This window comes from Symphodus melops, assembly GCF_947650265.1.
Source record: "Symphodus melops genome assembly, chromosome: 8".
NCBI lineage: Eukaryota > Metazoa > Chordata > Actinopteri > Labriformes > Labridae > Symphodus > Symphodus melops.
In genome coordinates, this window is record NC_136698.1 from 16,859,314 (window position 1) to 16,872,497 (window position 13,184).

Here is a 13,184-nt window from a genome sequence, read left to right on the forward strand (position 1 = left end):
GTGTGGTTTTCATTTCTCAAACAGCAGGAGGGATTCTGGGTTTCAGGAGCCTTGTGTTGAGAAATGAGCTGAGAAAATCACAAAGGTCAGATTTTTTGGGGAGGGGCTGAAATGGTCACAGGTTTGATCATGACCATTCATGGATAATGCCCCTCTGACATGGAGGCATGGCACGAAAATGCACGATAAAACAGGTCAAAAACTATACAAAAAAAGATCTAAATCTGTAGTTGTAGAGTGAAAGGAGGGACTTGGGATTTGTTGCAGAGATGGAAGAAGATGGTCTCTGTTTTGAATAGAAATTGGAGAAAAAATATGAAAGAGAAGGAAAATTTCACAATGAGAGAGTTGCATATGCTGTTGGCTCATCGTCTGTCTCTTTGCATTATGGAAAAAGCGTGTGAGCCCACAAGACCCTGGTTAACAGTATGACCTCAGAGAAAGGGGGTAGACAGAGTCACAAGGTTGAGCTTAGAGCTTGAGTGTGATTATCCCAGTGGAAAGGTTACCTGGAGTTTAAACATTCAATATGCACGATATGGGCATTTATGATTGCGAATATATAACTTAATTGCTTGAGTTACAACTCAGACTTCTGACATGGGGCTCAATCAGTTGTGCAGCTGTACCGGCCTTAAGCTGCTCCACAAATCATTGGGCCCTGGACGCTGACGCTCTCCCAACAGGATTTTCCAAAGCTCGAATCAGGTTTCGTGATAATTAGGATCATAGACATGGAAAAAGAAGGGTGTGGTTTGGAGATATGATGAGTCTAGTCACTTGTTGTAATCAACTCAACTGATAAGTGCTATGTAGAGCTGTGTGAATTCTGTTATATGCTGAGAGAGAAAAATAACACACCTCTGGTTCCTGTTATAGAGCTTAACAGTGATTGACAGTTCGGTCCCAGTTACCAGTCCAGTCAGCAGAGGCCAGGGATTGTAGAGGGCGGGAATAGCGAGGTTAACCCCTGGTGTCTTGGACAGCTGCTGAGGCCTTGGGCTGGCTAGCGGCTGCATACTATAAATTCTCTCTTAAGAGGGTTTACTTTTGATTTTAATGGGTGCTATAAATTTAAGGCACCCTGGTCTGGTGAAAGAGAAAGAAGGGTTCTTTTTAAAAGGTCTCCCTCTCACTTCAGCTCTCACTTTCTTTCAATGTTTTTTTCCTTCCTTCAGTAGAAAGCCCGTGGAGTTTTGCCATGTATTTTGTGGTCTGCTTTTACCTGTAGTCAGCCTGTATGGGAAGTGTACAAAACTATCCGGAAAGAAATTAAACACTGCAAAAGAACTTATATTTTGGCAACACAGAATAACAGCTTTATATTCAAGTCACATCAAAGGGCTATTTTCAAAAATCAGCACTGCCATTGCTGGCACAATTTTCTCTCTCTTAATGGCGAATTGCTCTTGAGTGCAAAGCAGAGAAAAAACTGAGTTTTGCGGACACAGAAACTTATACCACCCTTCCTGTCTTTTTTTTTGTCTCTCTCTCTCTCCTTGCAGGTACTGTTTGCTTTGAACCAGACGCTGCTGCAGCATGAGGGCGTCCGAGCAGGCAGCCTGCAGGGCTCCTACACCACTGAGGACCTCATTACCCACTACAACTGTGGTGACCTAAGCTCCATCATCTTCAACCATGACACTTCACAGGTTTGTCTCATATTTCATTTTAGACCACTCAACCTGCAGAAATGTTCCCTTAAAGGATGGCAAAAGCTAAAAACAGGTGTTTCGTTCTGCAGGTTTACATCCGCTGTCTGCAGAACAACAAGCCAAAGAAAACCAAGTTGTTTCAAAATGATCAATATTAAGCAAATACATTCCTTGCTTATGTAATACATTACCATGCAATATGATGTGCGTTGATGTCATACCATGCTATGTCATGCCATGTGATGCAATGCAATATTATTTTATGCTGGCTGTATTATGTGATGGAATTTTGCGATAAGATACAATACAATATGATACCATATAATATGATACAGTACTGTGTTGTTTCACATCATATTGTACTATACAATACCATATGGCCTAGCTTTACAACTCATAGGGATTACAGAACAGTCTAACACCAACACCTGTTTACAAGTCAAAGCAGAGTGAGTGCATAAAAGGAGAGAGATAAGATAATCCTTTCTTGATTTCCAGTGGGCAAATTTAAGGGAACAATACATCTGGGTTTTTAAAAAAAAAAAATGTATTGTAAACAAATGGATGGAATCATTTCTGATGGAGAGATGTATCCCTAAAAAACTACCAAAAAACATGCAGCCTTATTTGAAAAACATCTGTAACAGTACTCAAGAACTCAAATTTGTCAGACCCTGGATGTGAGTTGGCAAACCTCTCATACCCACTTCTCTGCCATTACGCCATCATCACCCCAAACTTTTAGGCTTGCACATCAATTCCACAAAACTGCTCAATGCCATCTTAATCCCTCTCAACTTGAAGTTACTTGATAGTCTGACACTTTAATAGCTCTGAACTGCGCCATAAATACACCATCTGACCTCCTCTAACTCTGTTTCATAACATAGCCTCTGCTACCTCAGTGATGGCCTCCTCATCAGTCATTATACCCAGATATGCCAGCTGTCAAAAACCCATTCAGTATAATGTGCACATACAGTACACATACATACACATACCATGCAGTAGCTCTCACTCTGTCTCCTCGATCGGATGCCGATTTACTCAAAAGCCCTCCTCATAAGTCAATTATGCTGTGTCAACCTCCCTCACAGATCCTCAAGTCTCATTAAACCTAATACACCATGAAACCTCAGCTCACAGCTTAACTGCAGAGATTCCACATCATTTACTTACAGGACATACAAAGTTAAAGAAAGTGTGCACAACTTCAGACACATTACACCATCCATCAAAGCAGTGACACATATCTTCCTTATCTCCCTACTTGTCTGTGTCTTCTTCTCAGAGGACCATAAAGATCTTTTTGAGCCCCACTTTCACCTTCATTCTTTCTTTCCGTCGTCCCCTGCATGAGTGCATTAAATCATACCAGTTTGCCCCATAATAATCATAATCATAATAACATGTATTAACATTCCCAGCGCATGCTAGAGCAATCAGACGCCTGCCTGCACTGCCCGCTGCTGCTGCCTGCTGAGCTATAGCAGGTTTTAGCAAGAACTTCCCGGGTTGTAAAAGACCAGCTGTTATTTTGATAGAAAGGACCTAATCCAGAGTCCTTCAACACCCTGATTCTCTGATTATTCAATCACCATCATATGGGTGAGTGGTCAATAAAGTCTAGAGCCAAGAACAGAAGAATGACGCAGGTAGGGTTAAGACTTTTCAACACTCCAAATGCCCCAAATCCATCTTAGAAAAGAAATGTAAAAAATTATAAAAGAAACTGACATGAAATAAAAATGGGTAAAAGGAGAGTGTAAATATATTTTCAAAAAATGAACTTTGAATTTGGCCATTCAATAATTCTTTATTTGACTGGCCCACTTTGATAAGAGCATTTGTAACCAAAGTCATTCTTTTTTAACATAATTTTTTTAAATTAAAAAAATCCGACAAATATTTCCTCTGCATTATAGTGTCACATGGAAAAAAAAACTGGTGTTTTAATGGTTTCATGTTGATAAAATACAAAGAAAAATGCAGAGAAAGGATATTGGAAAATGTTCGTTTAAAAAAAAAATGAAGCAGAAATGAAGATAAAGGGACCTTAAAAAAAGCCTTATCATAAAGAGAGATTGGGGAGAACGTCCAGAACAGACAGACTGAGAAAGTGAGTGCAGAACAATTCCAGTAGTGAGGAAGGGAGGAACTATCTCACCGTCAATCCGTGTTTCCTGTGTAGGTTTGGATACACATTAGCTAATGGTCGTCTCTGCGATTACTTATCTGCATTTACCGCTAGACTCCCACATTGACCCCTCTCGGATGGAGCACTTTTTCTCTCATCATAAAACACTCACGCTACCCTCACTTATCACAGTGATGATAAAGCACTCACTTTCCACCACCCTCCCTCTTTCATTTCATACTTATTCATCCAACTTTGATTTATTTTACTTCTGAATAGAGAACCCATGTCAATCAACGTGATCCAGAGTCATTTAACCTGAAGCAACACAGAGAGAGAAAATATGATGGTTGAGGGTACAGATACATGAATGTTTCTCCATGGAGCATTGTAGCTAAAAAAAAAGGGGGGGAGTTAGTTTTTTTGTACAGTATGAGAGTTCATCTTGAATGTCTTAACTTATCAGATTTCCTATGGTGCCACCAGTGACCTTAAACACCTACTGTCACCAGGAAATTCATTGTTTCTCATACAGCCCACTTTACAGCCAAAAAAGCGTATGAGGCACTTTTTCACTTTTTGGTGTTTTGCTGTTTCTAGCACAAGTATTGAAAGCAGCTATATGTTTGCTGTGTGTCAAAATAAAACACTTCTGCATACTTCTCCACAGATGTGGAGGCACATAAAATGTACTATAGCAAAACAATATTTTGTTCTCCAACCCCTTCTTCCTTTGATTCATTGAGAAATTGAGGAAAACTTGGAGTTTGGCATTTTGTAAAAGCCAGAACAGAAAAAGAAGGTGCCAGAATTCAGGATTGGAATCAAGATCTTCCTTAATGTGAACATGGGAACCACTGTTTATTATTAAGCTCCAATCTGAAAGGTCTCCCTCCTAGGTCTTTTTCTTCCTCTGCTCCTACTGTACCACTAAACAGTGGAGCAAACACTTTGGGAGATTCCCACACGTAGGCTAAATATGTGTGGGCCACCTGGGTTTATTTATGACTACCCAAGCATATTTGATGACCATTTTCAAATCTTTTTTTTGAATCCGTATAAAATCGCCTTCTGAGATAGATAAAATAGTGGAGCAGTTTCAGTTGAACTGGATTTCGTTTATTAATCTGAATGGCATGCTTATACTCTAAATACTAGACCAAACTTTTCACATAAAAATGGTCCAAAAGAGGACATATCACACATGGAAAACAGTTTTGGCATGTGCAAACTGTACAAACAGAGTCAAGAGTAGATGTATTTATAACTGGCAGCAAATACCATGCCAGGGAGAGAGGAAGCAGACCAAATCAGCGTATTGTAGTGTTGTGGGATTTCTCCAATATACCCAGATAGGAAGCGAAGGTCTGCGTGTGTGGAGATGGGAGTTAGCTGGACAGCTTAAGCGCAGGCTACCTCACTGCCGACTCCCAGCTCATCCTCACAAATTAACAGTCTGTTGAATCCAGTGAAGGAGCCAAGAGTGGAGTCACCCACAGTGCAGCTCTTAATGAATCAAACAGCAATGAAACCCACATTCACAAGCTAAGGCGGATGTAGAACCACGAGCATACAAGCACCTGGTTGGGTAACACACATCCAAGAACACCAATCATGGCACATTATTCTCCTCCCCTTGTGTTCTTTCTTCGATGCAACTTAATAATAAAAAAACTTTCCGCAAAGCATTGCACACATTTAGTTTCCCTTATTCACTGTCATTTATTTTCTACTCCTTCGTTCCCTTCACACGATGTCTTTCTTCTTATGTTTGATGTTTCCTCTAATCATCATTGTTTTAGTCTGCTATGGAATTTAACCACAGAGATTTTTATATCCTAAATTTCTGTCTGTCTGTTTCTCTTTTATTTCTCTTTTAGCTGCCTCACTTCATCAACAGCTCCCTGCCAGCTCATGACCGCTTGACAGCACTGCAGATTGACAGCTACTTCCGCCAGGAGCTGATTTACAAACGCAATGAGCGCATGGCTCACCGTGTGTCCAGCTTACTGAAGAGAAATCCGAACCAGACGTACTTTTTTGCTTTTGGTGCAGGTGAGGGAGTCTCAAATTCTGCAATAGGGACGTTTTAGTTGCCTTAGAAAATTACAGTGATTCTGTTTGAAGATGGGAGTGTGTGTTTACATGCAATTGTGAAGTTATAGAGATATAAGCTGTGGTTTGGTCTAAAACTGTTACTGTCAGAAATAACTTTAGTTTATGGTAAACAAAAAAAAAAAAACTTTCTCTTTTTATGTGTTTGAAAGTAAACTGGAGAAATAGCAGGGTAAAATAAGAGCACCATGATATCAAGATCGCTGGAATGAAAATGTGTGTCTGTACACACTGTGTATTCACACAAACACTCAAACCAAAACCACAATACATACAGAAGTCTCAGTTACAGCCAGTTCCAACCTCAGACATGAAGAAACCATGAGCTGTTTGTTTCAATTAGCATTCCTGGCTAATGCCGCTAATGTTTCCTGAATGGTGTAGTGTGTCCTGAGGGAAGCGTGCAAATGTGTGTGTGAGTGTGAGTGTTTCAACGTATCCATGCATGCAAGTGTGTTTGCCCACAAAAAAACAGGTGATGGGTGGTTTTTTGTCTGTTTATTGTACAATTGTAAAACTGTACTTGTCCATCTGAAAATGGGTGGTACTGCCTCTAGGGTGTGTGTGTGTGTGTGTGTGTGTGTGTGTGTGTGTGTGTGTGTGTGTGTGTGCGTATGTGTGATAATGTGCTTTAAAGTGTGTGTGCCACAGTGTATGATTAATGCTGAATGCTTGGGTCCTTCCTCTGAGCTCCCTTTGCTCTCTCGTTTGGACAAGGCTGCTGTTGTACCATACAGCTGCTATGTGCATGCGTACACACGTAAGCACACCCGTAAAGTTAGCATTTATACTGTATTAAGCCTGTGAATCTTTGCAATGTCATTGAAATAACTGGTGTTTCTCTGACATGTATGCAGATGAAGTAATTCACAGATGATACACTTCTTGCCTTTGTTTATTAAACACAGAAAATCATGTGACGCTCAAAAAGCAAATATATCCACTCAAACTGCCAAGGCATGTGTCCTATCAAAAGTTCATAGCGTTATCAATTTAATATAGCAATAATTGCTAACAGCTAGAAGAAATCTGTATATGTAAACAACTAAGTCAGAGTTAAAGATGTGTCGCAGCACTGTGCTGACGTGTGAGAGCTCAGTTTGAACCACAGAGCAGAGAAAGTGAACTTTTTATTTGATGTCTGAGGAGGAGTTTTATGAAAACATGACTGAATCTTGTGTGATAAAGACCTTGAAACTACACCTTGTTTTAAACTCCCTCGCTTACTTGTGTTGTTTTCCTACAGGTGGTTTCTAGATGTCAAGCTGTTAGTGTTTACATGACAAGGACGGCAGAGCAGAGGAAATGTGTGACGTGATACAGACCATTACACTTATAGTCTGCTAGTTACGCACACATGCATTCAGTGCTTTTGCACATATACAGTACACGCACTCTTTATAATACACAAACAAACGTGCTGAGTCAGAGACATACACAGTTAACATGTTCATCTCAATGAATGGTTCAAAAATCAGTTAATCAGGGCCAGAGCCAGAAGTATTACTATAGCATGTTTATTCTATGTTGTGGCCACGACTGCATGTAAGTACTAGTATCTGATGTTTAACAGAAGAATCTAATTATACATAGAGACATTGCCTTTGTGCTTCAGTCAAATAGACCTTAAAAAGGGGAGCTGGTTTAGCTCAGTTTAGCGGGCACCCCATGTAAAGAGGCCAAAGTCCTTATTGCAGTTATTCCACTCCTTAACCTGATGCTGTTTAATGCATGTTATGTCCCTCTCTTTGTCTCTCTCTCACACAATATTTTTTATATCTCTTTCTAGCTGTCCTGTCAACAATAGGCTAAAAAGACTCCAAAAAATCTTCAAAAGAAAAGAGAACTGAAGTGAAATGTTAAAAGCGAGCAATTGAAAAGAAGAAGCTACGAAACTCACAAAATGTTAAAGGTTGAAATAACTTACCAAATTCCCTCTTAAGGCTATTTGAACAAAACTCATGTATTGTGGTTTTAGTCTGAGGCAGTGGAGGTCATAAAACATACATACACCCTTAAAATTAAGTGAATGATTTTAACAGTAAAATTCATGTTATTAAAACGTATTCTTAATAAATTCATCAAAGATGCAAAAGCCTCATTAAATCAGGCTTCAAGAAGACTCCCATGCTCTAACCACAATGCTTCCTTTCTCTGGTCTAACATTTCCATCTCTTGAAGGCTGACTCAAGATTTTACGGCCCCTTAACTGTCCCTGTTGGTTCTGGTTTCTCATTGGCTGTGACCAACCACAAGATGTTATCATCCAATAATGCCAGGATGTATTAAGTGATGATGGCTTCACAGAAATCACAGTGTTTTCTTTAACAGATTTTATTTTTTTAAAAAGTGAAATGGTCAGGCTTGCTTAGGAAGACTTTCCGCTGAAAGTCTGATTACAATCTACCCACAATGCATATTTTGAGTTATAAAGAGAAATAAAATAGAGATCAGAAGTGGAAGGGTTAAGATGGCACAGACGTCTTATAAAATAAATACAGCCTTCATGATACATTTAACTGTCGTATTTCAGGCCAAATGTGGGTGTACAATAATATGATCACATAAATCCAATCTCTATGGTCTGATCTATAAAAATCACATAAATATGACGTGTGTAACTGTAGGCAGTTCTCATAGTTTCACTTATCATGTGTTATAAAATTGATTAACCTGGGACTTGTGATGGTGTTGGAGCTGCTTGTCTGACAGGCCAATTACTATGATCCTTTGTTTGTGTCTATTAATGTCTGTGTCAAGGGGCTGTTTTTGTGTTAGTCAGGTCACTATCTTGACATACAAAAGAAAATATTAATGGTCTTCCTCGCTGCATGCCTTTCCCCTGGACCCCTCCCTTCCAGCCTGAACCACGTCCAGGACACAGAAAGAAAACAGGACTGTTGAGAAAGAGCTGGGGCAGCACTCGGGTCAAAGCCCTCTCGAGTTACCAATGTCGTAGTCCAGATCCAGGAGTTTTTTCACATGGTAATTAAAGTATATGGCATGTTTTTAAAGTGGTTCAGGCAGGAAATCCATCTTTGTTCAGCTCAGCACCTCACTTCCCAGCCTCCCCCTTTCCTCTTTCTGTACACCTACACCTTCCTGTAGGACAAGTGCTTTAATGTGCAGGATCTAAGCTTGAGTACTGGCTCAAGCAGTTTCTCTTTTTCTTCGATCTCATTTCTCCAACAGTTGTTACAGACATTCTTTATTTTCTTCACTTTCGCCAACAGGTTATTAATACTAACTACAGAGGTGAAAGAGCTCCAGTAGACATTATTGAATTATCCCCGGCAGTATAAAAGAGACTGACTGAGCAGTATTGCTCCCTCTGTCTCCCTCTCAGCCAAGATTTTATGATACCGATGGTCTACAAAAGCAACCCAGTCAACCTGAGGGTTCTGTTGCAGTCAGTAAATCAGAAAAGCCCCTAGTCTAAATGATCAGATTCCAGAAATAAATCATCATTACTCTACTAAGCTGTGTATTTTGTTGCCAGTGAATCAATTGACTATAATGTAAGAGTCTCAAGATCCTCATGTTGTGTTAGCGTTCAATGTGTTTCCTATGACCATTCCTCCTCTCCTCTGTTAATGTAGTACAGAATGCCACATTTGCTACATTTATTGGCAAATGAACACTTGGGCTTATATTCATATGATAAAGCAAGAAAAGGGAAGTTTATCTGTATAGCACATTTCAACAACAAGGCAGTTCAAAGTGCTAACCATAATGAAAAAATAAATAAAATAAAATAAATAAAAACTACCACTGCTCAAACAGCAGTAACAGTAAAATAACATAAGTATTCTTATTAAATACTTTGTTCTTTACATAGCTAAATGTGCTGACAATAAAATCACATGAAAATGATCAATGTAAATCAAATTTATTAACCAATGGAGGTCTAGATTGGGACTATCACTCAAAATTAAAGTGTAAAAACTACAGGCAGATCCAACTTTGATGTTATGTCTTTAAAACAAGTCAAAATGAGGCTCAGTACTGTGTATGACCCCCCTACAATGCCTTCGCATGCTCCCGATGAGGTGGTGGATGGTCTCCTGAGGGATCTCCTCCCAGACCTGAACGAAAGCATCCGCAAACTCCTGGACAGTCTGTGGTGTATTGTGGCGTTGGTGGATGGAGCGACACATCTGCGACACATGTCCCAGATGTGCTCAATTGGATTCAGTTCTGGGTAACGGGCGGGCCAGTCCATAGCATCAATGCCTTCAACTTGCAGGAACTGCTGACACACTGCAGCCACATGAGGTCTAGCATGATATTGCATTAGGAGAAACCCAGGGCCAACCACACCAGCATATGGTCTCACAAGAGGTCGAAGGATCTCATCTTGGTACCTGATGGCAGTCAGGCTACCTCTAGTGAGCACATGGAGGGCTGTGCGGCCCCCAAAGAAATGCCACCCCATTACTGACCCACCGCCAAACCGGTCATTCTGGAGCAGAACGTTTTCCACGGCGTCTCCAGACTCTGTCACATGTGCTCAGTGTGAACCTGCTTTTATCTGTGAAGAGCACAGGGCGCCTGTGGCGAATTTGCAAATCTCGGTGTTCTCTGGCAAATGCCAAACATTTTACACGGTGTTGGGCTGTAAGCACAACCTCCACCTCATACCACCCTCATGGAGTCTGTTTCTGACCGTTAGAGCAGACACATTTTGTGGCCTGCTGGAGGTCATTTCGCAGGGCTCTGGCAGTGCTCCTCCTGTTCCTTCCTGCACAAAGGCGGAGGTAGTGGTCCTGCTGCTGGGTTGTTGCCCTCCTACGGCCTCCTCCAGGTCTCCTGATGTACTGGCCTGTCTCCTGGTATCCATGCTATGGACACTACACTGACAGACACCACAAACCTTCCTGCCAAAGTTGTCATTGAAGTGCCATCCTGGATGAGCTGCACTACCTGAGCCACTTGTGTCGGCTGTAGACTCCGTCTCATGCTACCACGAGAGTGAAAGCACCGCTAGCATTCAAAAGTGACCAAAACATCAGTGTTGCCTCCTAAGTGGACAGTATGATTTCACAGAAGTGTGACTGACTTGGAATTACATTGTGTTGTTTAAGTTGTTACCTTTATTTTTTTGAGCAGTTTATTTTACCTTTCTTCATTTGACCAACATGGAGGAAGCAGGGTTTATGACCTGTAATGCAGCCAGCGAGCAAGCGGGCAGCTTCAAATTTTTTGGCTCTACTTTTGGGGGTGTCAAGTCATCCTTCCTTTTATGCAGTATATGATCCCTGTCACTAAATAGGGGTCACTAAACTCTGCAGACATTAAGCCTTATCTATTTGTCATGTACCACAATAGTAGCCTTAATTAGTGATAAGCTTGCAGAGAAAGCTAGCATCTACAGACAGCAGCATTTGTTGTTCATCAGTTAGTCACCTAGTTGAGGCCAAAACAGAAGGAGATTTGAAATTGATGTTTGATAGCAAACAAAAAGAAGTAATTCTTGATCAACAATTTGCTAACATGTTAGACATAATACCTTTGTCAGCTGGATAATCTCTAAAAGCTTTTCATCAGTCAGAATAATGTGTCATTTTACTACATAATCAGATGTGTTTTCTTGGTAAGAGCGAGAAGAGTTGACTGATACCGCTGTCATGTCTGAATGCTAGGGAAGAAGCTACAGCTAGCAGCCAGTAAGCTAGTTTAGCAAAAAGACAGGAATGACTCAAAATGTTGAGAATTTCTTTTTTATTTAATTTATGTTAATAAACGAGTATCTATTTGAAAAACTATTCTAATCCCTTTAGTTTTTCCATCTTCATTCCCTGTGTCTCCCGTCTGTCTCTGGTCCTATTCTGTGGTCACTGCTGTTTACTATTACGATCATTATGTAACAGGGATCATGGGCACCCAATGTAGCATGACGTTGGCACTGGTTGCGAGGCCAAGTGAACGCATCACTGTTTCCCATCGGACTGAGGGACACAGATGATAGCAGCATGCTCGCAGACATGTCGTACACACATTGGATACTTGTTCTGTTGCTATTGTAAACAAACACAAGCCTGGATGCACTTTTTTCCATCACTCACAGCAAGTAATGCTTTCTTAGTCACCCTCTCTCTAGATCACATGCAGCGAATAAACACACTTTGTCATTTTTATACACAAGTACACATAGGGGAGGGAGGAGAAGAGTGCTGCAAGGGTAAGCAGTGTTGCTCATGTGCTCTATGGTGTGCTTCAGCAGGTTTTCATTTGTTACTTCTCTGGCTGCCACTGCTCAGCCTTATTGAAAACATCCCATGGAATTTCCTGACGCTGCCACGGCCTAGACACCACTTGCAGACGCACACACTCACACGTGACTCTGTGTACGTTTGGAACATAAAGACATCTGCAGAGATTCTTCACCAAAAGAAGTCATTACTGTCAAAAATATTCATGTCTGATTGTTTGTTTTAGTGTCTGATCCACTTAGGATCTGTTTGCTGAGAGTTGATTATTGTACATATGTTTGGCCCATAATAGCCCATTGTGCAGGCAGAGCAGGCCCATATGTTTTGCAGTCGTTTGTGGTGTTGTGGTGTTGAAGTGATAACTGAGGGAGAGCGCCTGCTTGGCATGCATGTGACTTTGTCTCTGTTGCTCTTCCTCTCTCAGTGCATATCTGTTTTTCTGGGGGGTTTTTCTTTTCTGTCCTTCCTCTAATCGCTGTCTGCACTCCAGTTTGTCTTTAGCTCTTATCCCATCATGATACCTGTCTCTCTGCCTTGTCTGCCACTTTATCCGTCTTAAGCTGCTATCTTTCTGGAGCGTCCTATCTGTCCTTTCCATCAGCTGCTGTCTCCACTTTAATAAACTGACGCCATCCCTCAATGCTAGCAAGCTTTCCCTCTCTTCATGCTGTCTTCCCTCCCGTGAGATATATATATATATATATAGATATAATAAGGTTGTTCTGTCTTTTTTAAATAGTGTTATACACTACATACATATACATTTTCAACCAAGACAAGGCAGTGTGCTTTGGAAATGGAAATCAACATTTTCTTCCAGAATATAATCTTTAACTACTTCACAAAAATGTTGAAATACTGTATATTCAAATAAGCCAGTTTTTCCTGACACTTGCTAGCAGAACTGACCTATGATGTTAGCATATTGCTTTTTTAACAACTGTAACAACACATTAGGTCTAATATGGTACTAATGTTAGGCTGAAGTGTCTTGTTTATTGTTTGGAATTAGTTTGCATGACAGTATTTTGCTCTGAGCTAGACTGGATAGATTCCTTAGTCTAA

The 13,184-nt window shown here is 40.6% G+C and overlaps 1 protein-coding gene across 1 annotated transcript in view; it reads left to right on the forward strand.

Annotated features, from left to right (window-relative positions):
- Positions 1–13,184, forward strand: part of trabd2b (TraB domain containing 2B) — a 62,787-nt gene that overhangs the window by 36,531 nt on the left and 13,072 nt on the right. Inside the window, exons 3-4 of the mRNA XM_079351002.1 lie at positions 1,506–1,652; positions 5,673–5,847. Coding sequence (XP_079207128.1) covers positions 1,506–1,652; positions 5,673–5,847 — 322 coding nt within the window. The remainder of the gene's footprint in view (positions 1–1,505; positions 1,653–5,672; positions 5,848–13,184) is intronic.